At 47.5% G+C, this 27,960-nt stretch overlaps 2 protein-coding genes across 6 annotated transcripts in view; one reads left to right on the top strand and one right to left on the bottom strand.

Annotated features, from left to right (window-relative positions):
- Arhgap22 (Rho GTPase activating protein 22) overlaps positions 1-27,960 on the top strand; it is a 207,331-nt gene that overhangs the window by 149,125 nt on the left and 30,246 nt on the right. For 3 of the 5 annotated variants that reach the window (XM_012948667.2, XM_045137704.1, XM_045137706.1), the window contains exon 4: positions 18,540-18,716. The exons of 1 other annotated variant lie outside the window; for it this stretch is intronic. In XM_012948667.2, the coding sequence (XP_012804121.2) occupies positions 18,540-18,716 (177 nt within the window). The remainder of the gene's footprint in view (positions 1-18,539; positions 18,717-27,960) is intronic. One more of the 5 variants, XM_004658038.2, reaches the window with a different exon arrangement.
- On the bottom strand, positions 10,056-10,533 carry LOC101595139 (40S ribosomal protein S11-like). Its single transcript, XM_045137707.1, has one exon. The coding sequence runs from the start codon at positions 10,531-10,533 to the stop codon at positions 10,072-10,074; it is 462 nt and encodes a 153-aa protein (XP_044993642.1). The 3' UTR covers positions 10,056-10,071.

Genomic DNA, 27,960 nt, shown 5'->3' with positions numbered 1-27,960 from the left:
CTACCTTCCTGTGACTGGGTGAGTTCGCTGAGAATGATCTATCCCAGGTTCGACCGTTTTTCTTCAAATTTCATTGTGTCATTTTTCCTTACTGCTGTGTAGAATTCCATCATGTAGATATACCACATCTTGGTTATCCATTCGTCTCATGATGGACATCTGGGTTAAATCCAGCTCTTAGCTATTATGAGTTGAGCAGCTAAAAACATGGTTGAGCAAATCTCTAGGGTTTTGGGCTTGTTGGATATGGTTTGTATTTTCTACTGCTTTTTTTTTTTTTTTAATGTAGTTTCCATCCCTCTGTCAAGTTCCCTTTTCATGTCATTTTCTGATTTTCTTAACGTTTCCTGGAATGCATCCTTGCATTTCTTTATGTCTTCATTGAACTTAGCCAGCTGGTTATTGAGGTCCTTTCCTTTTTTTTTTTTTTTTTCCTCTGCAGATCCTTTAACTCTCCTTGGATACCTTCCAATTTCTTTTCCATTAGGTCTAATCTAGCAAGGGGCAGCATCAACAAGATTATCCACCCTTTGTTGGTTTTCTGCAATTTCTGCTATTTTCTTGGCCAGGGTTGCATTGCTGGTCTCGTCATTTTGGAGTTCTGATTTTATTGTCTTTTCTATGTTTTGTTTAGAGACATCCATTGTGGGACTGGGCAATCTTGTTGGATTTGCTTGTATTTGAGTTTTCATGTTATTCCTTTTCTGCTGTCGTCTGCCCATCACAGCGTACAAGTCTTATTTAATTTAGGAGAAAGCTGTAGTCTACTCTTGACGTGTCTTCAGTGGTTATTCCCTTTTATATTTACTTCCGCTAGGCTTCCAGTGGCAATGGGGCCTGCCTTTGTTTCCCGGGAGGTGCAGCATGGTTAGGCGGAGATCATCTTGACTGGAAGTGTTTTTTTTTTTTTTTTTTTTTTTCTGAAAGGGATTTTCTGAAAAGGCTTGTGCTTTAAAAGAAATAATAATAAAAGGCCATAAAAAATAGAAAAAGAATATCCTCTCTCATATGTGGATCCTAGCTACAGATGATTGGGCTTCTGCGTGAGAATGGAAATACTTAGTAGCAGAGGCCAGTAAGTTAACAAGGAGACATGAAAGGAAGGGAGGAGGGTACTTAATAGGTTGGTATTGTATATATGTAAGTACAATGATTGAGATGGGGAGGTAGTATGATGGAGAATGGAATTTCAAAGGAGAAAGTGTTGGGGGGGAGGGAGGGAATTACCATGGGACATTTTTTATAATCATGGAAAATGCTAATAAAAATTTTTAAAAAAGAAAAAAAAAGAATATCCTTTCCAACTCTGGCATCCAGGCTGTCAGAGTGGGAAGAACATGGTCTTACCAGCATGGGACCCCTGAGACTTAAGCATGGAGAGATGCATGGCCAAGTAGCCAGAGTGGGGTCTGGGGCTGTATCCAGAAGAGGCTGGCAAACCTGGGCACAGCAGGAGAGCTGATGGCCTGGGCTCAGAGAAGGGGTCCACCCATACCTGGGTAAGGTGAGATAGAGATAGATAGATAGATAGATAGATAGATAGATAGATAGATAGATAGGTAGGTAGGTAGGTAGGTAGGTAGGTAGGTAGGTAGATAGATAGATAGATAGATAGATAGATAGATAGATAGATAGATAGATAGAGCGCGCTGCTGAAACAGACACTGAATTTCAGTTCTGCTGCAGTAGGCCAGCGCTGACATGCTAAGATGTCTCCCTTGTGAGCCTTTCCCTAAGTGCCTGCCTCGCAAAGCTACCTGACTCGGTTCCTCTCAAGGCCCTGCAAGTATCTTCTTTCCTTGAACTGGTGGCTCTGCTTGCTGGCCCGTCTGGTCAAAAGATGACCAAAAAGTATGCAAGCCAGACAAGCCCCCGAGTGGAGAAACTTTCTCGGGGGTATTCTTAGTTATGAGGGAACCCTCTGAACTCGGAGGTGTACTGTCCATTAGCTCCCAGCTGAGTTGCAAATTTGCCAGCGCAGGATACAGCCATGAGTCCCATCCAATTACTACACTGGGTAGGAAAGAAAATTCATGACGTAACAGCCCCTGCTTTGGTGTAGATGACCTGATCGGTCACCAGATGTCTTCTTGCACATTCTGACAGGCACCACCGAGAGTTCAGGGGACAAGTCAGTCAGGGTCATGGCTCAGGTAAACCCATGGAGGAGGCTGGGTCCCAGAACCAGCATTGGAAAAAGTATCTGGAACAGGCAGAAGCTCTGGGCAGGGGATCCCAACTCTTCCAGATCTTACCTGTGCTGTGTAGGCAGGGCAGTCCGTCTCTCTGAGCCTCCATTTCCTTACGTATCAAACGAGAGTCCTAACTAGCTCCCCCTTCAGAAGTCGCGGAGAGGACGGAATGCCGTGCGGTAACTGAAGACCTGGGCAGAGCAGCGCAGAAGCAGACCACTGCACGCGCTGTTCTTACCGTTATCTTCCTCTTCCTCGTGGCCATTATGAAAAGAGATCTGAGGTTGTGCAAACCAGCAGCTCCTGTCCAGGCCTGCTGCTGCTGCTGATCCCACAGGGGAAGGCTGCCCTTCAGATCCCAGGGGGCCTGGGATTCAGGTCTCTGCTCCTGAGAGTTACAGGTTACCCCCCGACTTAGTGGTATCACCCACAAACATTTATCTTCTGTAGATTTGGGTGGCCAGGATTCTGGGTGTGCTGTCCCGGGCGTTGGCTGTGGCTGTGGTCTCATCTGCGGTGGAACTGAGGGCAGATTGGCTTCAGATCCCATCATATGGCTATTGGCAAGGGGCAGTTTCTTGCAGACTGTTCACTGGTGGCATTTCTGAGTTCCTTGCCACATGGCCCTGCCCACAGGGTAGCTCACATTATGCCACCGGTTTCCGTCACAGCAAGAGAGGACATGTGAGACAGAAGTCACAGTCTGGGGCTGGAGAGATGGCTTAGCAGTTAAGGCCCATGCCTGCGAAGCCTAAGGACCCAGGTTCAATTCTCCAGGTCACACATAAGCCAAATGTACATGGTGGCATATGCATCTGGAGCTTGTTTGCAGCGGCTAGAGGTCCTGGAGTGCCCATTCTCTCTCTCCCTCTCTCTCTCTCCCCTTCTCTCTGTCTCTAATAAACAAATAATATAAAATCTTAAAAAAAAAAAAAAAAGAAGTCACAGTCACAGTCCGTCACGGTTTCAATGTGAAACTTCCCCACAGTCTGATGCATTAAGTGGTCGGTTCCTAGCTGGTGGTGCTATTTTGGGAAATGGTGGAAACTTTAGGAGGCGGGGTCTAACTGAAGGAAGTAGGCGACAGGTTACACTTGAGAGCTTATTACTTGGCTACCACCAGTCTGTTATTTGTGTCCTCTCTGTCTCTTTCTCTCTCTCTCCTTCCCTCCTCCTCCTCCTCTTTCTCCTCCTGCTCCTTCTTGAGGTGAAGAATGTCTGCTGTGAGCTATCACTACCCATGATGCTCTGTCCAAGTGCTTGGGACAACTGACCATGGGCTGAGAGTCCTCTGAAACCATGAGCCCCCCCCCCAAAAAAAATACACCTTCCCTCCTGTAGAGTGGTCCTTCGGGCATTTTGGTCTCAGCATCACAAAACTAATGAATACGGTTTCAATGTACCCTTATGTCAGAAGTGACATTATGTGGCCCACCTCAGACCTTCAGGAAGTAGCTTCAAAGCTGCCCTGTGGTGCAGGTCCCTGGCCCTGTATCCTGGGAGCGGTGAACAACATGGAAGGAGAGCAGCCAGGTTGGGCCCAGGAGCGTCCTTTGTCCCAGGTGTGGGGAAAACACAATTAGCCATTAGCATGGAAGGTGCTTTCATGGAAAGAATCCAAGCGGTCAGCTTTAAATCCTGGCTGTGCCCCTTTCCAGAGAAGTGACCATCCCAGAGCTGTAGCTTACCTATTTGTTACAAAGGGGCATGATGGCCTCCTTAGAGGGCACAAGGACACTTGCCATGTGCAGACATGCTGCCCAGGCCCTAGCTTCTTTGTCACATCCAGTCTTTTTTTTAAAAAAAAAAATATTTATTTTTATTTGAGACACACGGAGAGAGGAAGAGAGAGAGAGAGAACGGGCATGTGAGAGGCTCGAGCTATTGCAAACAAACTCCAGATGCATGAGCCACTTTGTGCAGCTGGCTTATGTGGGATCTGGAGAATTGAACCTGGGTCCTTAGGCTTCTTAGGCAAGCGCCCTAACCACTAAGCCATCTCTCCAGCCCCACATCCAGTCTTTTACCTGAATCCCAGGAGGTAGGCCCAGTCCTTGGCCACATTTTGCTCACAAAGAAAAGGAAACAAATTGCTGGGGTGGAAGGCGGGATGGGAGTGTGGCATATCTGAAGCCAGCCTTGGCTACATAGCAAGTTCAAGGCCAGTCTGGACTACATACTGTGACCCTGTCTTACAAATCCCCCTTCCAAGGAAAAAGAAGAATAGAAGAGAGAGCTAGAGAGATAGGTTAGCAGTTAAAGCACTTGCCTGCAAAGCCAAAGGACCAAGGTTCGATTCTCTAGAGCCCACGTAAGCCACATGCACAAGGGGGTACATGCATCTGGAATTTGCAGTGGCTGGAGGCTCTGGTGTGCCCATTTTCTCTCTCTCTCTACCTATTTCTCTCTCTCTCTCAAATAAATAAATAAATATTTCAGAAAAAAAAATAGCTGATGCCAGGCGTGGTGGCACACGCCTTTAATCCCAGCACCCTGGAGGCAGAGGTAGGAGGAGCGTGATGAGTTCGAGGCCAACCTGAGACTAGATACTACATAGTGACTTTCAGGTTAGCCTGGGCTAGAGCAAGACCTTACCTGGAAAAACCAAAACCAAAAACAAACAAACATAAAAAGATGATAGAAGGGTCTATTTAAAAACCAAAGGAAGGCTGGGCGAGGTGGCGCACGCCTTTAATCCCAGCACTCGGGAGGCAGAGGAAGGAGGATCGCGGTGTGTTCAAGGCCACCCTGAGACTACATAGTGAATTCCAGATCAGCCTGGACCAGATTGAGACCCTACCTCCAAAAACCAAAAAAAAAAAAAAAAAAAAAAGGAAGAACAGAAGGAAGGAAGAAGAACTCTGGGAACACAGAGATGAGGGCAGCAGCCTTAGGGTTGGAGTGGTTGCTCCTCGCCTGCCTCTCTGGGCTGGGAAACAGGTAGCTGGGTGTCTGGCCCTGCCTGTTGGCCAAGCCTAGTGCCCTTAGGACAGCTGTGGGCCAGGGAGCCAGCTGGTGACTGCCCTGCTTTGTGATGTCCACAGCGTCCCCCACCCCCGCTGCCCCCACCTCCCACCAGCAGGCTGAGCGCTCCGGGGAGTGTCCCTGGGAATCCCAACAGGTCTTTCTCACCTCACCCTGGACATTCCCAACCTTTAGACACTGAGAAATGCAGAAGTTCCCAGGAGAGACCAAGGGCCCCAGCCCAGTGCCCAGCCAGACAGCTCACACTGCTCTTACAAGCCCCCGGAGCTGCCTGCCGGGACACCTCGCTGCCGTTACAAGCTCAGCCGTGCCTGGCCCCTCTCTCCCCACTTATCCTGCCACGCTCCTCATCATGCCCTTCCGCCCCACCAAGCATCTGAAGAAGATCAAGCGTCTGCCCAGGGGTAAGTGGGCAGCCCGATTCTCAAGCAGGCAGCGGGCCCATCCTGTTGACAGAGGCCCGGGTTGGCCTGAACTCATGACCCTCCCGGGTGTTGGGCTCACAGACGTATGCTACCCGGCCTGGCACCACTTTGCGCATCCGGCTTTATGTCGGTATTAGGGGATCAAACCCCGTTCGTTAGGCTTTGCAGGCAAATGCCTTAACTGCTAAGCCATCCCTCCAGCCCTTCGTGTTATACTTCCGTTTGACCACAATACTGTAGAGAGCTGTGGTTCTCATATTTGCCCATCACCCCTGGGAATCCAGCTCCTGGGGTTCCCTGCTCCTTGAACAGGCAGTAGAATGACTGTGACCACTGTCACAAGGCATGCACAGTCACGGTTGCAGCTTCTCAACGCTCTCTAAACAGTTCTTCCCTAGCCCAGGTAGAGGAGGGCTAAGTTAGGTGTATGTTTTGACTTTTTTTTTTTTTTTTGGTGGTGGGGGCGGGGGGTTCAAGGCTATAGCCCAGGCTGATCTGGAATTCACTATGTAGTCTCAGGGTGGCCTCCAACTCAGAGGTATCCTCCTTCCTTGGCCTCCTGAGTGCTGGGATTAAAGGTGTGAACCACCTCACCCGGCTTGTATACCTTGATTTTAATTATACCACAGTGACTGCTTTTTCATTTAAGCATCATGGACCACATGCCACGGGTTATAGTGGTTTAAAACATGCTTTTTATTCACATATGCCATTTGCTCGGTGGAGCTACTCCCTCCCCAGATCCCTAGCTTGGGTTGAAAAAAAGCTGTTGGGTTCAGGAGCTCAGAGCCAGACAGCCTCCCCTGGAAACTTAAGAGGTCTGGGTTGAGGTCTAGGCTAATTTAGCTGGGCCTAGTGCCTAGAACAAGGCTTGAGTCAGGGCAGGATCCGGCCTGTCTGGGGTCATGGTCCCGTGTCACATACAATCTATAGCTCGAGTTATAGCTTAAACGTGTTTCTAAATGCCACTGGGTTTAGCTTCCTTCCCTTTGTTTTTATTTTATATTTATTTATTTAAGAGAGGAAGAGGAGGAGGAGAGAAAGAGAGAGAGAGAAAGAATGGGCGCGCCAGGGCCTTCAGCCACTGCAAATGAACTCCAGACGCATGCATCTGGCTTATGTGGATCCTGGTTCCTTTTGGCTTTGCAGGCAAGCGCCTTAACCGCTAAGCCATTATCATTATGATTTACCTTCCCTTTGAAATGGAGCTATTCCCACTTCCTTCAAGGCTGCGAGTGGTCAGCCTTCTGTTGCATGATCATCCATTTGCTAATTCTGCAGGCGCAGTCGGTGCTCTGTAATCTGTATTTGTTGGTTACCTCCGCTTGGCTGCTGCTGCTGCTGCTGCTGCTGTTAAGTCTTCCTTCTGTTTTCTGCGTGTGCCCTCTCCTGTGCTGGAGTAGCACATAAAACCAAGTGAGGGACGGCTGGCAGGTGACATAAAGGTGTCATGTGAGCAGTAGACTTGATTGAGATCAGTGCTGTGGGACAAGGAAGGATAGCAAGGCGCATGGGGTGTGGCTGGAGATACGGGGTGGTGAAGTCTAGTGAGGTCGCTGGTGGGAAAGATTCCCCAGGGTGCCACCCAAGCAAATGCTTCCTGAAGTGATTATCAAAGAGAGACCTGAAGGAGCTGAGGGGCAAACTGTGCAAGGATCTGGAAGTTTCCTAGGCAACAGCCAGGGGAAGAGAAGATGCAGCGTGTGCCCAAGGAATGGTCACGCTCCAAGGAAGAACAGCCAGGGACAAAGATGCAGGAAACGGGGAGCAGGCCTTGAGGATGGTGACGAGGCTGTGGCTGGAATGGGGCTGCGTTCACTCTTGACCCTGACGCAGTGGTGGGCGACTGTAGATCCAAGAGGACAGGGGTGGAGAGCCTGGAGTCAGTGACCAGCCTCCCCTTGAGAAATGATGGTGGTCTCAGCCAAGTGGACAACGAAAACTGACCCAGTTGTGAACGTGTTTGGAAAGATGAGCTGATCAGAATGGAGATGAGATATGAGACTAAGAGTGAGGACGGATCTGAGTTTCAGTCTGAGAAACTGGAATATGGAGTTGCCCTCAGCCGACCGCAGAGGGTGAAGCAGGTCCCAAGATGGGTTTCATCCAGGTCTGGAGGCTAGGGCATTGCTGAATTCGGAAGCAGTCGGCACGAGCCCTGAGTAAGACCAATGAGTCCCTTCCCTTAAAGGAAAACTGTGGATCATCCATGGGAGGCATCCATGTCCTCCCAACCTCTCTGCCCTGGGCACCCAACAGTGAAATGGAGGCACAGGTGGGAGCTAGTTCGGTAGAACGGGTAGGGATCCTGTGCAGACACGCCACATTGCGCCTGTGCTATGTCCCACAGCTAGAGAAGCAGTACCATCATTGAGACTCACAAGCAGGATAGATCTGCTGGCTCTCAATAGCTCGCAACCCAAATCAGCCCCCGCCAGGAACATCGGGCAATGTGTGGAGGCCTTTACGGTTGTTATAACCTGTGACTGTTGGAGAAGCTGGTACTGGGAGTCTAATGGGTAGAGCCTAGGGATGCTGCTTAACCGTCCTGCTTACTGGGCACAAAATATCCCCTGTCCCTATGAAGAGCCTCATCTGGCCCAAGACGACATTAGTGCCGAAGGCTTGGCCTGCTCCTAACTGTATTTGTTTGAGTATGATAATAACAGCGGACATTTTGGTGACTTGCCAGCTCCGAGGTGATAAGCTAAGGAAATATTCCATTCCATTCCACTCTCCCAGTGGCTAGGTGCTTGCACTGCCTTCACCCCGTGGGTGTCTGGGCTTTGATGTTTGGGAGTGTCAAGTGGAGGTGTTTCCCATGGTGGAGCTGAGGGCCCACTCCAGAGAGGGCTCAGAGTGCTGCATAAGAGGGCTGCTGACTCCTGGAGTTCACAGTGGGGTGCGAAACAGCCCAGAAACTACACAGACTAGTTTCAACAAGAAAAGGGAAAGAGCCAGACAGCGGCCATAGACTCTTTCTTGCCTTTCATAATGAATTTCTTAATGAAATATTTGCTGTCAACATTTTTCATTAAATCTAACATTAATCTTTCCTAAAAGGTAGACAAGGGAATGTTATAAAAAGACCCAAAGTGTTTTTAATTTTTTTTTTGTTCATTATTTATTTATTTATTTGAGAGTGACAGACACATAGAGAAAGGGAAAGAGAGACAGAGAGAGAATGGGCACATCAGGGCCTCCAGCCACTGCAAACGAACTCCAGATGCGTGCACCCCGTTGTGCATCTGGCTAACATGGGTCCTGGGGAATCGAGCCTCGAACAGGGGTCTTTAGGCGTCACAGGCAAGTGCCCAACCGCTAAGCCATCTCTCCAGCCCCTTTTTTTTTTTTACCCACACACTTGCCAGTACAGTACATTTTTTTAAAAGTTTTTTTTTTTTTTTTTTTTTTTTTTTTTTTTGGTTTTTTGAGTTAGGGTCTCACTCTGATCCAGGCTGACCTGGAATTAACTCTGTCATCTCAGGGTGGCCTTGAACTCACGGTGATCCTCCTACCTCTGCCTCCCGAGTGCTGGGATTAAAGGCGTGCGCCACCACGCCCGGCCCTTAAAAGTTTTTTGAGATAGGTCACTGTAGCTCAGGCTGACCTGGAATTCACTCTGTAGTCTCAGGGTGACCTTGAACTCACAACGATCCTCCTACCTCTGCCTCCCAAATGCTGGGATTAAAGGCGTGTGCCACCAGGCCCGGTTTAGAGTACATTTTTAGTATCTTAAAGTCTGAAACAGGTGGAAGTTCCTACAAACTGTATCTTGTGTTTAAGAACAGCTGGAGGTGAAGATCTCTGTAGATGCAGCAGAGCACACATTACCTTTGATAAAGGCACTGAGAGGACGAAGGTTTTTATACTGTGTGACGATTATGGACAGGGTCTTCTGGTTTTCCACCTATCATGGAGGCATGGTTTCTTTTCACATGTCCTAGGCTCTCAGGGTGCAATTGTAGAGAAGCAGTCAGAGCTCGTGCAGGTGGTCTGATTCCTAGGTATAAGTCATATGCTTAGGCCTTGGTAGCTGCTCATGCACATAATTACTGGTTCAGTGTGTTTTATGTAAGGAACTGAGATTCATAACCCCCTTTTCATTGTTTCTTTTTCCTGAGGTAAATCGAAGTAATTATGTACCAAATATATGCATATTTTTATATCACATAGAATACAACTTCTAATTTCCTATTAAAAAGAGAAAAAGAGGCAGAGAGAATGGGCCACTGCAAACAAATTTCGGATGCATGTGCCACTTTGTGCATCTGGCTTACGTGGCACTAGAGAATCAAACCTGGGCCCTCAGGCTTCTCAGGCAAGTGCTTTAACTGCTAAGTCATCTTTCCAGACCCTAATATTTAATTTTCATTGGCTAGTTTATTTATTTATTTTTTTTTAAATTTCTTTTTGTGAATGGGAAAATAGTTTTATTTTTGTTTGGGGGGGTCAGCCAGCATTCAGCCTCAGAACTTCTGGAACTGCTTCTTGGTGCCAGCAGCCTTGGTGACTTTGAACACAGTCTTGCTCAGGGGCCGGCACTCACCCACTGTCACGATGTCACCAATCTGCACATCCCTGAAGCAAGGGGACAGATGCACAGACATGTTCTTGTGGCGCTTCTCGAACTGGCTGTAACGGATGTAATGGAGACAGTCCCAGCGGATGACAGTGGTCCTCTGCATCTTCATCTTGGTGACCATACCAGACAGGATTCGCCCTCGGATGGAGACATTACCAGTGAAGGGGCATTTCTTGTCTATGTAGGTGCCTTCGATGGCCTCTTTGGGCGTCTTGAAGCCTGGACCGATGTTCTCGTAGTAACGGGAGAGCTTCTCCATGCCAGTTTCTCCCAACAGCACTCTCATCTTGTTTTGAAAGACGGTGGGCTGCTTTTGGTGAGCTCGCTCAGTCTGAATGTTCACCATCTGCCTGGCAGGCTGCCGTCTTCTCAGGGCGCTAATCCTGCTGATGCCCAGCTGGTTCCGCCTGTGGCTTTGGCTCATCACTCAGGCTTGCCTGGGCCTCGACGCTGCTACGGCGGCGAAGCTACAAGGCGCCCAGCCCCGCAGAGTTGCGGGTCTGCAGGGTCGCACTCCGGTCCGCCCCGTCCCGCCTCCTCCAGGCCTTTTTATTTATTTATTTTTTTGAGGGTCTTACTCTAGCCTAGTCTGACCTGGAATTTACTATTTAGTCTTAGGGTGGCCTCAAACTCACAGAGATCCTCCTACCTCTGCCTCCCAAGTGCTGGGATTATAGGCACACATCATCATGCCCAGCTCTCTCAAAGTTTTTTTTTAATTTTTTGTTCATGTTTTTAAACAATTTTGTTTATTTTTATTTATTTGTTTGAGAGCGACAGAGAGAGAGAGAGAAAGGTAGCGAAAGAGAGAGAGAGAGAATGGGCGCACCAGGGCCTCCAGCCACTGCAAACGAACTCCAGATACATGCGCCCCCTTGTGCATCTGGCTAATGTGGGTCCTGGGGAATGGAGCCTCAAACCAGGGTCCTTAGGCTTCACAGGCAAGCGCTTAACCGCTAAGCCATCTCTCCAGCCCTTTTTGTTCATTTTTATTTATTTATTTGAGAGTGACAGACAGAGAGAGAAAGAGGTGTACACAGAGAGAAAGAAAGAGAATAGGCACGCCAGGGCCTCCAGCCGTTTGCAGGCGAACTCCAGATGTGCCTGCCCCCTTGTGCATCTGGCTACGATGGCTCCTGGGGAACCGAGCCTCGAACAGGGGTCCTTAGGCTTCACAGGCAAGAGCTTAACCACTAAGCCATCTCTCCAACCCCCAAAGTTTGTTTTAATGACCCATTCTGTCTTGCTCCTACTCCCCTCCATTGCCGTAAGGGATTGTGGGTAAACATGAGCATGCATTTATCTTTTGAGCCTCCACGTGTTCATGAGTCAAATGATTCGCTTCCTGGAACCATACTTTCTACATCTGTAAAATGGACTGAGTAATACCCCTTTCTAGGGCATTATTTTGTGTGACTGTGAATATTAAATACCCCACACAGTATGTGATATGTAATTGGCCCCTAAGATGTGGTGGTGTGACTTTCACTTCTGAACAAGATGAAACAACAGGGAACAGTTACTCCCCCGCAAAAAATGACTCCCCCCCGCAAAAAAATGTATATCCAAAACAATGCTTTCAACATAGTGGACACTGGACATTGAAGAACCTTTGCCCAAGAGTGTGGAAACAAGGTGAGCCCTGCACATGCCTCTGTTGACTCCCCCGAGGAAGCTAACAGGGAGTGATACAAGAGAGGGGTACACGGAGCATGCAGACTGCAGGACAGCAAGTGAAAGACACAGGGTTACCTACAGAGGAGGAAGCCATCCCTTGAGAACTCAGCTGTGTACCTGACATCATGTGCATGTGTGGAAACCACCTGAGGCAGGGGAAAGAGCTACTAGAAGGGATTTGAAGCAATCGTGCAGACCCTAGCACAGCGCGGGGCATGGAGCCTATATCCTCCTGCTGGACTGGAAAAGCCACACTGTTTATATGACGCTGCAGAGGACGGCAGGAGGCTTTTCTCTTTGTACGGGAGCCATGACCACTGGATCCAGCTGGACACCCATCTGCAGGGAGCAAACTCTCAGAACATAACTTCATCTCAGAAAACAGCTCAAGAAGATAGGATATAAAACTACCAGGCACCGAACCATTTAAAAATCACAGTGGGGGCTGGAGAGATAGCTTAGCAGTTAAGCGCTTGACTGTGAAGCCTCAGGACCCCGGTTCGAGGCTCGGTTCCCCAGGACCCACGTTAGCCAGATGCACCACAGGGTGCACGCGTCTGGAGTTCGTTAAAGTGGCTGGAAGCCCTGGCGCGCCCATTCTCTCTATCTGTCTCTGCTTCCTTCTTTCTGTCTGTCGCTCTCAAATAAATAAATAAAAATAAACGACAACAACAAAAATTTAAAAAAAAAATAAAATAAAAATCACAGTGCCTTCCACCTAATTACAAATGTTGAGTGGACTGGAGAGATGGCCCAGTAGTCAAAGGCACTAGCTTGCACAGCCTGCCAGCCCAGGTTCAGTTCCCCAACACCCACATAAAGCCAGACGCACAAAGTGGCACATGCATCTAGAGTTTATTTGCAGTGGCAAGAGGGCCTAGCATGCCCATACTTTCTCTCTATCTCTGCTTACAAATAAAATAAATAAATATATAAAAATATTTTTTGAGGCAAGCCCAACAGACTGGCCTTTTTAAAAAAAAATTATATGAAAGAGATAGAGAGGGAGGGAGGGAAAGAATTGGCATGCCAGGGCCTCAGCCACTGAAATCAAACTCCAGACATGTGTGACATTGCACACTTGTATACCCTTGTATGTCTGGCTTACATGGGACCTGGAGGGTCAATCATGGGTCCTTAGGCTTCACAGGCAAGTGCCTTAACCACTAAGCCATCTCTTCAGCCTGATTAAAATCTTTTTTCTCTCTCTGTCTTTATTCTTACAAATAAAAAATTTTGAAGCAAAAATATTTTTTTAAAAAGTATTAGTGGGCTGGAGAGATGGTTTAGCGGTTAAGGTGTTTGCCTGCAAAGCCAAAGTATCCTGGTTTGATTCTCCAGAACCCACATAAGCCAGATGCACAAGGGGACACATGCATCTGGAGTTCGTTTGCAGTGGCTGGAAGCCCTGGCACACCCATTCTCTCCCTCCCTCCCTCCCTCCCTCCTCTCTCTCTCTCTCTCTCTCTCTCTCTCTGTGTGTGTGTGTGTGTGTGTGTGTGTCTCTCTGTCTCTCTGTTTCTCTCTGTCTCCCTCAAATAATAAATAAAATATATTTAAATTTAAAAACAGTATCAGGAATTTTAAGCACAAAAAGATGACCTATAATGAGAAGAAAAGTCAGTCAGTTGAAACAAACCCAGAAATGACATCTATCTTAGGATTAGAACAATTTTATAACTGTGTTCCATATGTTCTAATTGTTAAGTGGAGACATGGAAGATACATATTAAAAAATAGATAAAAGACCCAAGTCAAGCCGGGTGTGGTGGTGTGCTCCTTTAATCCCAGCATTCAGGTGGCAGAGGTAGGAGGATTGCCATGAGTTCGAGGCCACCTTGAGACTACATAGTGAATTCCAGGTCAGCCTGGGCTAGAGTGAAATCCTACCTCAAAAAAAAAAAAAAAGAAAGAAAGAAAAATATAATATGAAATGTATGCTGAGGTAGTTTGAGTAGCTGGCCCCCAGTATACTCAGTGTTATTAGTGTGTAGTTTCCATCTACAGCCACCTGGCTGGAGGGGGTGTCACTGGGCAGATCTTAAGGTGTGGGGGTGGGTTTGGAATTCCATTCTAAACATATGCAAAGTGCCTAGTTCCACCTGGAGATCCTGACGTGTGCTGTATGGTTATGGCTTTTGGCTTGTGGCTTCTCTCTCTGTCTTTCTCTCTCTCTCTGCTTGGACCTGTAAAAGCAGGCCAGCTTCTTCTGCCATTATGGAACTTCCCCTGGATCTGTAAGCTTCAATAAATATCCCTTCCTCCATAACTGTGCCTGGTCTGGAAATTCATCTCAGCGAACCTGAAGCTGTCTGCTACATATGCCATGGCAAAGAGAGCTAGGAACGTGTAGGACTGACAGATGGCTCAGAAGATAAGACACTTGCCTGCAAAGCCTAACGACCCAATTTTGATCCCTCAGTGCCCATATAAAGGCATATTTACAAAATGGTGCATACATCTAGAATTTGTTTGCAGTGGCAGGAGGCCTTGGTGCATCCATCTGTCTATCTCTGTCTACCTCTTTCTCTCTCCCAAATAAATCAATAATTTTAAAAAAGAGGGCTGGGGAGATGGCTTAGTGGTTAAAGTCCTTGCCTGCAAAGCCTGAGGACTCATGTTTGACTCTCCAGATCCCACATGAGCCAGACACACAAAGGTGAGGCAAACACAAGTTCACACATGCCCACTAGGTGGTACAAGCGTCTGGAGTTCAATTTCAGAGGCTGTGGCACTGATGATGCACCAGTTCTCTCTTTGTCTCTCTTTCTCTCTCTGAAATTAAAAAAAATAAAATAAAATAAAAGAGAAAGCTAGTAAAGTTACCTTCTCATCGCAAGGACAAAACACCTGACCAAAAGCAGCGGATGGAATAAGTTTCCTTTTTCTTTTTTGGCTTATGATAAGTGTCAGGGGAAGCTCCATGATGGCAGGGGACAACCTGGCATGAGCAGAGGCTGGACATCACCTCTGCCACAGCAGGTGGGAAACAGCAGCAAGAGGGTGAGTGAAACTAACACTGGCAAACTAGGGGGCTAATAAACCTCAAGGTCCACCCCAGGGACATGCCTTCTCCAATAAAGGTCCAGCTACCAAGCTCCCAACAGCTGGGGTCTAAGCCTTAAGAACACATGCATTTGTGGGGGCGTCTGACTCAAACCAGCACAGGAAGAAATGAAAGTATACTCTGTGGTCCTGTATGTGATGCATGAAAGGGTATAATACCCTTAAGGTAGATAGTGGTTAATCAAGATGTATACCATATTCCCTAAAGTGGGGAGATAAGGAAGAGAGTTTTACTAATAAGTCAAAGAGGTACAATAGAATCCATATCTATCTCTGTCTGTCTGTCTGTCTATCTATCTATCTATCTATCTATCTATCTATCTATCTATCTATCTATCTATCTATCTATCCATCCATCCATCCATCCATCCATCCATCCATCCATCCATCCAGGTCTGGTAGTATACATCTGTAATCTCAGCACCGAGGAGGGTCATGAGTTCAGGCCAGCCTGGGCTACATAACAAGGCACTGTCACAGACAACTCAAGGAATTGAAGAAAAGAATGGTGGATCAAATGGGAAACAGAAGACAGTCTTAAACACAGGCATACCAATAATTATATTATAAATAAAGCTTATTGGATTGGACAAGAAAGCAAGGCTTGACAAGAGATGCACATACAAACACACCGTTGAGTTAAAAGGAAGGGAAAAGACCCATCATGCAGACGCTAATCTAAAGAAAGCTGGAGTGATCATATATCAGAGATTTCTCAGCAAAGACTTTGAGGGAAAAGAAAAGTTCAGTTTGCCAAGAGGACGTAACAGTTCTAAATGTTTGTGCTCCTACTAACAAAACCTTAAACTGTGTGAAACAAAAACTGATAAAAATCCAAGGAGAAATAGACAAAAGCAAAATTAGAGTTGCTTAATTGTAGTTCACAGCCCTCGTTCAGTAATTGAGAAGAGAAGTGGACCCAGTAGGGCCACTGAAGATTTGAACAGGCTTAACAACTGGGCCTGACTGACATTGCTAGGCTGGTCCACCCATCCTCCCCATGCAGCAGGGTGATTTCTCTCCATTCCCAGAGCAGCTACCAAGATAACCACATTATGGGCCCAAATCAAGTCTTCGTAAATATGAAAGGACTCAAGCTATGTAACATATGTTCTCTTACCACAGTGGAATTAAATAAGAAAACAGTACCAGAAAGATTTCTGGGGCATCCATCCCCCACCCCCAATTTGGAGCTTGACACACTCGAATCATCCATAGGTGCAAGAAGAAATTCCGAGAGAAAGCAGAAGACATTTTCAACTGAGCTGACAGGGAAGCAGCACATGGGTGTTTGGAGGGTGCCTCTCAAGCGTCAAACACTTTAAAAGAAGTGAAAAGCAGCAGCCCCTAGGAAGCCAAGGAAAAGAAATGATGAAGATCAGAGAAGAGGTCAATGGAACAGAAAACAGTGGCAAACGATAGCTTGTGGTGACCTGTTTTGTGTAAAGTAAGTTTTACACAAACGTAGCTGGGCCCTTTCATCCGCACGTGCTCTGGTGCTTTCTAATATTACTATTTTATTATTATTATTATTATTATTATTATTATTATTATTATTATTTGACAGAGTGGATAAGCTATGTCAGAGCCTCTCTGGCTTGAAAAACTAAGATATTTACCATCTAACCTTTATAACAAAAGTTTACTAACCTGAAAAATTATAGACAAAGCCAGCAAAACAAAAACCTGGTTTTTTTGAGATCAATAGTAGAAACTTCAGTGCAGCAAAATCGACCAGGGTCTGAAAACAGAAACACAAATGACACATTTCTTAATGCTATGAGTAGATTCATCAGCTATTAAAAGAGCAATAAAGGAATATTGTAAACAACTTTATGCAAATGTATTTAATAACACAGATAAAACAAAATCCTTAAAAGACACAAACGACCAGATTTCACTATCAAAGAAATAGATGCACATGTTAAAGAAAGTGAATTTCACAAACCTTCCTATAGAGAAAGCTCCAGGAATAGACTGCAGTGGTGAATTCAACCAAAGATTGAAGGAGGAAATAATGGAAATTCTACCCAAATTCCCCAAACATCAAAAGGGAAGGGATTTCTAATAGCTTATTCTCTGTGGCCACCATCACCCCAAAACCCAGACCAGAAAAAGACAGTGCAAGAAAAGGAGCCACAGGCCACCATCCCTCATGAGTAAAAAAGAAAATTATCAGCAAAACTTTGCAATATAGAAACATGTTAATACACGAGTACCAAGGATTTGTCCTTGTAATATAAGGGTGCTTTAACATTGGGAAATCCATCAGTTATATTAATTCACTGAAAATTCACATTTCAGTATATAACAAGAAAGCATTTGGGAATCAAAAAGCCCAAGGCTGGAGAGATGGTTCAACAGTTAAAGGCACTTGATTTCAAAGCCTACCAGCCCACGTCTGACGCCCCATCACCCGTGTAAAGCTTGGTACAAAGTGACACATGTGTCTGGCGTTTGTTTGCAGTGGCAAAAGACTCTGGAGCGCACATGTACACGTGTGCAAAAATCAAACAAAAAAACAATTTCCATTCCTGATGAAAAGCTCTCAGTATACTAGAAACAGAAATAACCTCTTTGACCTGAGAAAGTGTGTCCACAGAAACCCCACCATGGGGAAAAGTAAAAACTTGAACACTTTATGACAAGGATGCTTGTCTTCACCCGCCCTCACTGCTTCTGTTGAACATTGCCTTTGAAGCTCTAGTCTGTGCAATTGGTCTGAAAAATAAATAAGGTATTCAGACTGGAAAGAAAGAGGTGAAGCTCTTTTTTTAATTTATTTTTATTTATTTTTTAATTTATTTGAGAGCAACAGACAGAGAGAGAAAAAGGCAGATAGAGAGAGAGAGAGAATGGGTGCGCCAGGGCCTCCAGCCACAGCAAACGAATTCCAGATACGTGCGCCCCCTTGTGCATCTGGCTAACATGGGTCCTGGGGAATTGAGCCTCGAACCAGTATCCTTAGGTTTCATAGGCAAGCGCTTAACTGCTAAGCCATCTCTCCATCCCGTAAAGCTCTGTTTATCTTCAGGTAGTATGGCGGCCTCTGTAGGTGCCTAGAAGTTAGCTCGGCACAAGCGCTAGACCATCCAGAGAGACACAGGAACATGGGTGCACACTTAGAGGCATGTATAATAAAACAAAAATAAAATAAAATAAAAATGAACTCATAGCGATGGGGAGATGGCTTAGCAGTTAAGGAGCTTACCTGTGAAGCCTAAGAACTCACGTTCAAATCTCCAGGTCTCAACGTTAGCCAGCCACACAATGGCACAAAAGTGCAATGTCGCACATGCACACAAGGGGGCGCAGGCGTGTGAAGTTTGTTTGCGGCAGCTGAAGGCCCATTTTCTCTCTCTCTCTCTCTCCCTCCCTCCCTCCTTTCCCTACCTCTTTCTCTGAATAATAAAAAAGAAAATGAATTGATATACCTGAATGTACTTGCAGAGGGCAATTTGAGAGCCAGTGAGGCTATGGAGGGGAAGTCAGTTTGCCTGTGGTGAGCCCACCCACTCTTCTGCCTTTAGGTGTAACTCCTGTGGAGGATTCCGGAGCTGCTGTCCCACATAGGGACCCTACAGTAAGCCTTGTCTCCCTGTCTTGCAGGTGGTGCCAGGGAGCGGGAGAAGGTGCCAGCCAACCCAGAGGCGCTCTTGCTCATGGCCAGTTCCCAGCGAGACATGGAGGACTGGGTGCAGGCCATCCGCCGGGTCATCTGGGCCCCACTTGGCGGAGGTACTGCCCATAGCTCGAATGCCCACCCCATAGAACCCTTGCCTGCAGGTAATCTTGTCTCCTCACCTTAAGCTCACACGTTCCCTCGCGCTTGGGACTTACTGGCTCTGTTCTGCACATCTGGTGGCAGCCTGTCCATTTTCTGCCAGCTCTAAAGTCATACATTATACCCATGTGCCAAGCAGGCCTTGCAGAAAGACCAGGTTAACTTAAAAAAAAAAAAAAAAAAAAGACTTCAAAAGCCGGGCATGGTGGTGCACGCCTTTAATCCCAGCACTCGGGAGGCAGAGGTAGGGGGATCGTCACGAGTTTGAGGTCACCCTGAGACTACATAGTGAATTCCAGGTTAGCCTGGGCTAGAGTGAGACCCTACCTTGAAAAACCAAAAAAAAAAAAAAAGCTTCAGGGGCTGGAGAGATGGCCTAGCAGTTAAGGTGGTTGCCTACAAACCCTAACGACCTGGGTTCGATTCCCCAGAACCCATATAAACCTAGGAGCACAAAATGGCTCATTCATCTGGACTTCCTTTGCAGCAGCCAAAGGCCTTGGTGTTTGCACTTTCTCTCGTTCTGCCTCTTTTCTCTCTCTTTCTCAGATAAATAAATTAAAAGAGAAAACCTTCTGTGGGGGGCCTGGTGATCCCAGTATTCGGGAGGCACTTGGGAAGTAGAGACAGGAGGATCAGGAGTTCAAGGTGATCATCAGCTACATAGGGAGTTGCAGGCCAGCCTGGAGCTACATGAGACCCCGTCTCAAAATCAAATACAAAAAATCAAAAAAAAAAAAAAGGGAAGAAAGAAGGAAAAAGCCAGGCATGGTGGCGCACACCTTTAATGCCAGCACTCGGGAGGCAGAGGTAGGAGGATCACTGTGAGTTCAAGGCCACCCTGAGACTACATGGGGAATTCTAGGTCAGCCTTGGCTAGAGTGAGACCCTACCTTGAAAAAACAAAAGAATAATAAAAAAATAAATAAATAAAAAGTTGAATCAAGAGACTGGAAAGGCTGCCAGGCATGATGTCACATGCCTTTAATCCCAGCACTTGGGAGACAGAGGTAGGAGGATCGTTGTGAGTTTGAGGCCAGCCTGGGACGACACGATTAGTTCTAGGTCAGCCTGGGCTAGAGTGAGGCCCTGCCGAGAGAAAGAGAGAGCGAGAGGGAGGGAGGGAGAGAGAGAGGGAGGGAGGGAGACTGGAAAGGCAGCCATAGGTTGGAAGAAGGAATTTCCTGTATATAAACTTGGCCTGTGACTTCCTTTCCAAACCTCTTTAAATCAGGAAGGCAGAGAGATGAGTCAATAGAAACAGGGATTGAACTTTAATGGACACTCTGGGACCTGGGGAGATGGCTCAGCACTTAAAGGCACTTGCTTACAAAGCCTGCTCTCCCAGGTTAAATTCCATAGCACCCATGTAAAACCAGATACACATAGTAGTTGAATGTGTCTAGAATTCATATGCAGCAGCAAGAGGACCTACCATGCTCATTCTCTCTCTCTCTCTTTACTCACAAATGCCAATATATATATATAATTAGACACTTTGCAAACAAGTAATTCTCATGACCCATAAACAAGGTCAACCGTGCTCAACCTCATTGTTCACCACAAAAGAATGCCAGTTAAGACATGATATGCATCTCCTTGCCACTAGGATGACTGAATAATGAGACATTTGGTCAAGTGGTGACGTGGTTACAGAGCTGATGATCTTGAATGTACTGCCAAGGAAATTGCTTGATGGCATCTGTTTAAGTCACTTCTACGTCACACAAGGATGGAACAGTTCCACTGGGTGACAGGTCCCATGTAGAAAATTACCCAGCCCTGCCAGGAGACTTGGACACAATGGCTGGTCACAACCACTTGATCAGCTGGTCTGACACGGACCCGAGCACCCAGCAGCGTTACAGTGAATTACATCGCTGATTCATTCTTATGATAGGAAATTCTACAGCAGTGTGAAAGAACCGACTACAGCCCCACCCAACAGCATATGTAAACTTTAAAACAGCGTGAAACTGGATCCAAACAGAAAGTGGCATGCCGTTGGGATCCCTTTATTTGAAATTGGGCACCAGCACACAGTGAACTGTGTTTATGAATAATTAGGCAGCAGAAATACAAGGGGAAAAAAAAGCAGAGAAATGAGTGCTGTAGAAAGTTGCAAAGGAAGGGAGAGGTTAAGAAGGGATGAAGGGGGGCATAAAGTTTCTGGAATGTTCTCTAGCTTGATGTGAATCAGCAGCTACACAGATGTTCATTTTACAGTGTGTACCTCTGCACGTGAGTGCTTGAAGTCCTTTTGGGGATGTACACATATTTTACTATGTAAAAGATAAAAGAAGAACGATGAGAAACTAAACATGAAAGAGGCTAAGTCATTTGCCCAAGATGACACATCCAGTTAGGAAGCAGGGACGGGTGGTGGCTCTGATCTAAAAGGCCACGAAGGTACGGGCCCTTGAAGAGCAACCCTGAGCAGGGCACTGTCACCTCTGCCTGTGGGCTGGCCTGGCAGAGGCCTGAATGAAGAGGTCTTGGGACCCGGTACATGGGGAGTTAGAGATTACTAATTGTTTATTGTTAGTGGCCCAGAGTGGGGTGGCTCAGGAGGGGAAGGGGAAGAACTGGAAAGGCTGGGGTGGCAATGGGCGGCTGCTGGCACCCACTGATCCCCCGAGGTGGTTGCGGCTGGCACAGATCCCTCGTGTGGGATGGTTCAGGAGGGGAAAGGGCCAAGACCCAGGAGCGTCAGGGCTGGATTAACAAGGGAGGGGGTCAGGTGTGAGCGCGGAAGCAAGGGAAGAGACGAAGTGTAGAGGCAGACAGAGGCAGGGAGAGCTCACAGAGCAGCGCAGATCAGAGATTGCACACTTTTTACTTCAGGAAAGAGGGCCAGAAAAGAGAGACTGAGAGTGGCATCTGGGGGCTTTGATGCCCATGCCTTGGGTTGTGGTGACTTGCCCAGTGGAAGGAGGGCCTGGGGGAGGTGTGGGCTAGTGCCCAGGGAATCGGCCGGGTTGGCTAGATCTCCTGTTGAGCTTTGGCAGGGTTACTAAGGCAGGGAAGGGGTTGGGTAGGGAGCTCTGAGACTGGCAAGTCCCTCCGTCCATCACCTGCTTGGCCAGAGTGGGGCTCACTGGCAGCCTCCCCTCTCCCTGAGCCCATGGTTTCCACAGGCTGTGTGCAGCAGAATCTGTGGGCATTACACAAGAACTGCCGTCAAAGCCACTTATCTCCTTCTTTCTACCACAAGTCTAGTGGAAATGCAAAAAAAAAAAAAAAAAAAAAGCCCAAGTGGGAGTGAAGCCAAGCTTGTCTGGGCAAGCCTGAAGCTTGCAGGTGGGCCCAGAGGCCCCAGAGGTTTCCTGGCAGAGCTGCTAGCTGGGTTTCCTGAAAAGGAGGCCGAGGGGATCAGTCCTGCGCTGGCTGTATCAGAGCCCTGTCAAGCCTGCGTGCTGTGGCGGCCACCTCCGATAGACCAGCAGGCTGCACATGACAGAGCCTGTTGTCCCCGTAGAGAGGACGGGCAGGCAGCACGCACTGCAGAGGGCCCGCTCAGCGACGCCTCTGTGACACTGGCTCACTCAGCAGTCTTTCACTTACACGTATGTTTCCAGGACAGAGCTCAGTTCTGGGCGAGGCAGGAGGCCACGGCGAGCCGCTGAAACGTACCGCAGGCCGGGCGGCGCTCGGTGCGGTGCAGGGCCACGTAGGTAGGTTGGGGGCCTGCAGCTGGTGTTTGGTGACCTTTGGGTGACCAGCACGAGGAAGTGAAGGACAGTGGGAGCTGGAGAGACAGGGCACCCATGCTGGAGAACGGTGGTGCACAGGTGAAAGGGGCAGAGGAGGAGGGAGGGCAGGCAAAGGGGTCTGTCATAATGGTGGGGCACTAAGGACCTTAGAGTTTTAGACAGAAAAGCAGCAAAGCCTGACAGGATCTCACTGAGAAGTACTGAGACGTACTGAAAGGGCAGTGGGAAAGAAACAGATAGGACGTCCTGGCCCAATAATCTGGATGAGGGGTGCAGGGAGGCACCGGGGAACTTCCCCACCTGTAAGTGCAACTACAGACTAGAAATATTGGAGAAAAACAATTATGTTGATCTTAAACATGGACGGGCCTTTGTATTATCATTTCTTCCCAAATAGTATAATATCAATGGTTTATATAACACTTGCCTTTATGTTAAATAGTATATGGGAAAGTATATTTAAAGTATAAGTTCAGGGCTGGAGAGATGGCTCAGTGGTTAAGCGCTTGCCTGTGAAGCCTAAACCCCGGTTCGAGGCTCGATTCCCCAGGACCCACGTAAGCCAGATGCACAAGGGGTGCATGCATCTGGAGTTCCTGTGCAGTGGCTGGAGGCCCTGGCACGCCCATTCTCTATCTGCCTCTTTCTCTCTCTGTCTGTCACTCTCAAATAAATAAATAAAAATAATAAAAAATAATACAGTATAAGTTCAATGGTAGAGCCCCTAACTAAGCACTTGCCTGCAAAGCCAAAGAACCACAGTTCAATTGCCCAGTACCCACGTAAAGCTGGATGCTCAAGTGGAGCATGCATCTGTTCATTTGCAGTGGCTAGAGGTCCTGGTGCCCATTCTCTCTGTCTGCCTCTTTCCTCTCTTTCTCTGTCTCAAATAAATAACAAATAAGTAAATGTTTACAAAATATTTTTAAACATCGGGTGTGGTGGCACATTCCTTTAATCTCAGCACTCCAGAGGCAGAGGTAGGAGGATTGTCGTGTGTTTGAGACCACCCTGAGACGACAGAGTGAATTCCAGGTCAACCTGGGCTAGAGTGAGAGCGCACCTTGAAAAACCGGAAACAATTTTTTTTTTGAAAAAATAGGTATATAAATAAGAAAAGATGTAGGAGGGTACATATAAGTTACATGTAAATACTATGCTAGTTTCCTATAAGGGACTTGGGCATCCACTGATTTCAGTGCCCTTGTGACTCCTGGACCCAGTCTCCCATGGATACTACAGAGATTTTTAAGGTACAGCCAGTAGTAGATTCCATTTGGTATGTATGTGAGAGAATTAATGAGGAAGTGACAGTTTATGCCAGGGCATTAAACTTTAAAAAAAAAATTATGTGTGTTTCTGTGTACGTATAGATGTTTGTGGGCATGTGCATGCCACAGCACATATTTGAAGGTCTGAAGATAACTGGGTGTTCTCTCTTGCTGAAGATAGTGTACCCCTTCTTTTGTTGTTCTTGCAGCTGAGTGTGCACAGGTAAGCGCCTGGCTTCTCCTGACTTTGCCTTCCATTGCCACAGGCACGCTGGGCATGCAACACTTAAAATCTTTTTTTGTGTGTGTGTTTAGAGAGAGAAAGAAACAGAGAAGCTGGGCGTGGTGGCGCACACCTTTAATTCCAGCACTCAGGAGGCAGAGGTAGGAGGGTCACCGTGAGTTCGAGGCCACCCTGAGACTCCATAGTGAATTCCAGGTCAGCCTGAGCTAGAGTGAGACCTTACCTTGAAAAACCAAAATAAGTAAATAAATAAATAAATAGAAAGAAAGAAGGAAAGAAAGGAAGAGAGAAACATTGAGTAAGACAATTGGTATGCCAGGGCCTCAGCCACTGCAATCAAACTACAGATCCTTGCGCCACCTAGTGGGCACATGAAACCTTGTGCTTGCCTCACCTTTTTGTGCCTGGCTTATGTGGGACCTGAAGAGTCAAAGATGGGCCCTTAGGCTTCAGAGGCAAGCACCTTAACCACTAAGCCATCTCCCCAGCCCTGGGCATGTGTCCAGTTTTTTTGGGGGGGGGGTTCAAGGTAGGGTCTCACTGTAGCCCAGGCTGATCTGGAATTCACTATGGAGTCTCAGGGTGGCCTCAAACTCACGGTGATCCTCCTACCTCTGTCTCCTGAGTGCTGGGATTAAAGGCACGTGCCACCATGCCTTGCTCAGTCATAGTTGATTCTTATGTTTAGATGTCAGCAGACAGGTACTTAAGTGTACAGATCAGGAGAGGGAAGTGGGATGGAGTGAGAATTTAGGGACTCCAGTACATAGGCAGGAATTGAAGTTATGAGGATGGACGAGACTCCAGGGAGTAAGAGCAGGGACAGGACAGGACAGCAGGGGACTGGGACAGGAAGGCTAGGAAATGCATAGCAACCCTTCCAGGAAATTGGCTATAAAGGGAAAGAGGAATGGAATAGTAGCTGGTCATGGAAGCTCAGTAAAGGGGGTGGTGTGTTTTTTAAAGTTTGGATATAAAACAGCACTGTACATGAGGTTGGAACACCAATGCCTGACAGATAGATGAAAAAATCACCAGCAAAACTCTCATACCCTTACTAACGATATGTAGGAGTGTCACATGGAACGTTTTGTCTGGGCAGATGTGAACACACCTCTCCACCAGATAGGGCTCAGATGACAGGTACAGTTGCACCAAAACCAGTTTTGGTGAGCCAGTGGGTTTGTTGAGGTTACTTAGAGAGCAGGGTAAGGGGTTGCTTACTGAAGCAACGGATGAATCAAAAGTCAGCTGCGTCATGGAAAAGCCTACACCTGCATAAGAATCACAGCATTTCGCCTTATGTGACTAGCTTATTTCTCTTGGCCTAATGCTCTCAAGATTCACTCATCCTGTAGCCTAGGTCAGAGATCCCTTCTATTTTAAGGTTGAGTACAATTCCAACAAATCTGTCCACCCTTGGTTTGTTTATCCATCCACTGATTTCATTGATTTCCATCAATGGCACCCTTGGGTGGGTGCCACCTTTTCATAATGCTGTTAGGAACATGTATGTAATTGTTACTTTTTGCTGTGACCAAAATACCTGACAGAAACAAGGGAGGAAGGGTTTATTTTGGCTCACGGTTTCCACAGTCAGTCCATCATGTCAGGGGAGGCATGAAGTTCATGGCAGTAGGAGAATGTGGTCGAGGCTCCTCACCTAATCACAGACCAGGAAGCAGAGTACGGCAGGAAGCAGAAGCTGGGTATAACCTTCATAGGCATACCCTTAGTGACCTCCTTCTGTCAGACAGACCCCGCTTCCTAAAGGTTCCATACCTCCCAAAATAGCACCAGGGATAGTTCAGCCATAACAGGGAGGGTGCAGATAGCTCTTCTAAGCCATTGTTTTCAGTTCTTTTGGGTCCATAACCAGAAGTGGGATTCCTAGTTCCATGTTTAATGTTTTTCTGCTCCATGCAGTCTTTTATCAGCTCTGTTCTTGCATTGTCCCTGCTTCCCCTTCCCTCCCCTTCTTCTTTCCATGGCCATCTCTCTTTTTTTTTTTTTATTTGTTTATTTGAGGGAGAGAGAGGGAGGGAGGGAGAGAGGCAGAGAGAGAGAATAGGCACACCAGGGCCTTTAGCCACTGCGAACTCCTGATGCATGCCTCCTTGTGCGCCTGGCTTATGTCAGTACTGGGGAGTTGAACCTGGATCCTTAGGTTTTGCAGACAAGCACCTTAACCACTAAACCATTTCTCCAGCTCCCTGGCCATTTTTATTTTATTTTATTTTTTTTTAGCTGCTTCTTCAGTTGACAGTGGTCATTGCCAGAATGACTGAGGTACCTGCCTCTGTCAGAACAGCATTTAGCACCAGAGGGGCTGTGCAAGAACCTTGTACTGGGAGCAGCTGGAATCATTTGGGGACTGCCTTCCCCCATGCAGGGATGGGATGGGTTGGTGCCTATCCAGTGCTCTGAATTGGTTTGGGGTGCAAGGGTGGCATCAGATGGTATCTGATTTTGCTGGATCAAGCGCCCCCGTGGGATGGATTTACTGGGGCAGTGACCCAAGGTGGGTCAGGCTGTCAGGTCCCATTGCTACAGTCACACTCTGCTGTCTCCTTGGGCTGATGTTTCCAGGTCAGCCTGCAGCACTGAAAATAGATAAGGAAAGCTCACTTGAGAGAAGTCTTTATTGGACCTAATGTTGTAAGTCAGGGGGAGCAACAGGAGTGAGAGCCTAAGCAGCCTGCATGTATATATATATATCCCAAGGAGTGTTTGGACCAATCACAACCATTTGTGTGGCTAATCACATGCATGTCTTTAGCACCAATCACCGGGCGTGGCGGCACACACCTTTAATCTCAGCACTTGGGAGGCAGAGGTAGGAGGATTGCCGTGAGTTCAAGGCCACCCTGAAACTACATAGTGAGTTTCAGGTCAACCTGGGCCAGAGTGGGGCTGGGGCGGGGGAGGGGAGTACGAACAAACTTGTGTTTGGGTCCCTCGTGGCCTTGCTACGGGGTCACAGCCATCCCTCCAGGAGAACGTGCTTCCCTCTGGCCAAGGTGGAAATGGTTCACGGAGGCTTGTGATTGCAAAATTCCAGGCACAGCTGTTCCAAACCACCCTGCTTGGAGCTGTGCCCTCAGGAGCCAAGGCAGTCGGTCCACAATCTTTAGTATAGTTGTCTCAAGGCATCCACGGAGTTTTCCAGATGGCTTGAGCTGGCGTGATGGTAGCCCGGCTGGCTTTTGCTCCTCCAGGTAGATCTCAGGCAGTGCAGCGAGAGCGTCCAATCGTGGCTAATTAGGGAGTCAAATTTCCCATTCTCGGCGTCTGCTCGTTTGTAAGAAATGAACCTGAGAATGACTGTTACAGCGTTAAGTGCCAAGAAGTCATGATTGACATTAACAGCGTGTTTAGACAACGGTTAATACTGCCCAGGGCCCAGGGAGTGGTGGAACCCTTTCTGTCTTATAATCACACTTTTGGTTTGGTTTTGCTATTAGATATCCCAGTGGGTGTGAAGTGGCGTCTCGCAGTTCCAAGTGTTGCCAGGTGTGCAAGAGCCAGCCCGGGGGGGGGGGGGGGGATGGTGGGGGCTGTCTGGTGTCTGGTGGAAGCCACAACCCTGACAGCGGTAGGACATTGGCAAGGGCTATGGGGCACGAGGGAGGGGCTGGCTGAGAGCGAAGAGGAAGGCAGCTCCTGGTCCCTATCACTCTTCCAGGGACTCGGGAAAAGACGTCGGAGGTCTCCAAGTGGGGAGGAATGTTGTCAGCGTTTGACAGTTTGAGAGGATCTCTCACTGCTCACTGGCTGCTGAGGGGAGGCCCTGGGCTGGATTTCAGCAATCCTGGTGGAGGCATGGCTCTTCTCACGGTTGTGGGTGGGTGAACAGAGCAGATGCCAACTGTAAAAACCAGGAGCCATAAGAGATCTGCAGGACGTGGGTGTGAGAAAGGAGTTCGGAACACCGCTTCAAGGCGGCCGGCCGCAGCAGCTGGGGAGGACAGAGGTCAGTGACAGCTCTAGGCGTGGAGCAGGCTGGGGGACTGTGGCA

The sequence above is a fragment of the Jaculus jaculus genome, chromosome 18, assembly GCF_020740685.1.
Source record: "Jaculus jaculus isolate mJacJac1 chromosome 18, mJacJac1.mat.Y.cur, whole genome shotgun sequence".
NCBI lineage: Eukaryota > Metazoa > Chordata > Mammalia > Rodentia > Dipodidae > Jaculus > Jaculus jaculus.
The sequence above is the reverse complement of the archived record's forward strand: the minus strand, read 5'-3'. Positions and strand labels throughout refer to the sequence as shown.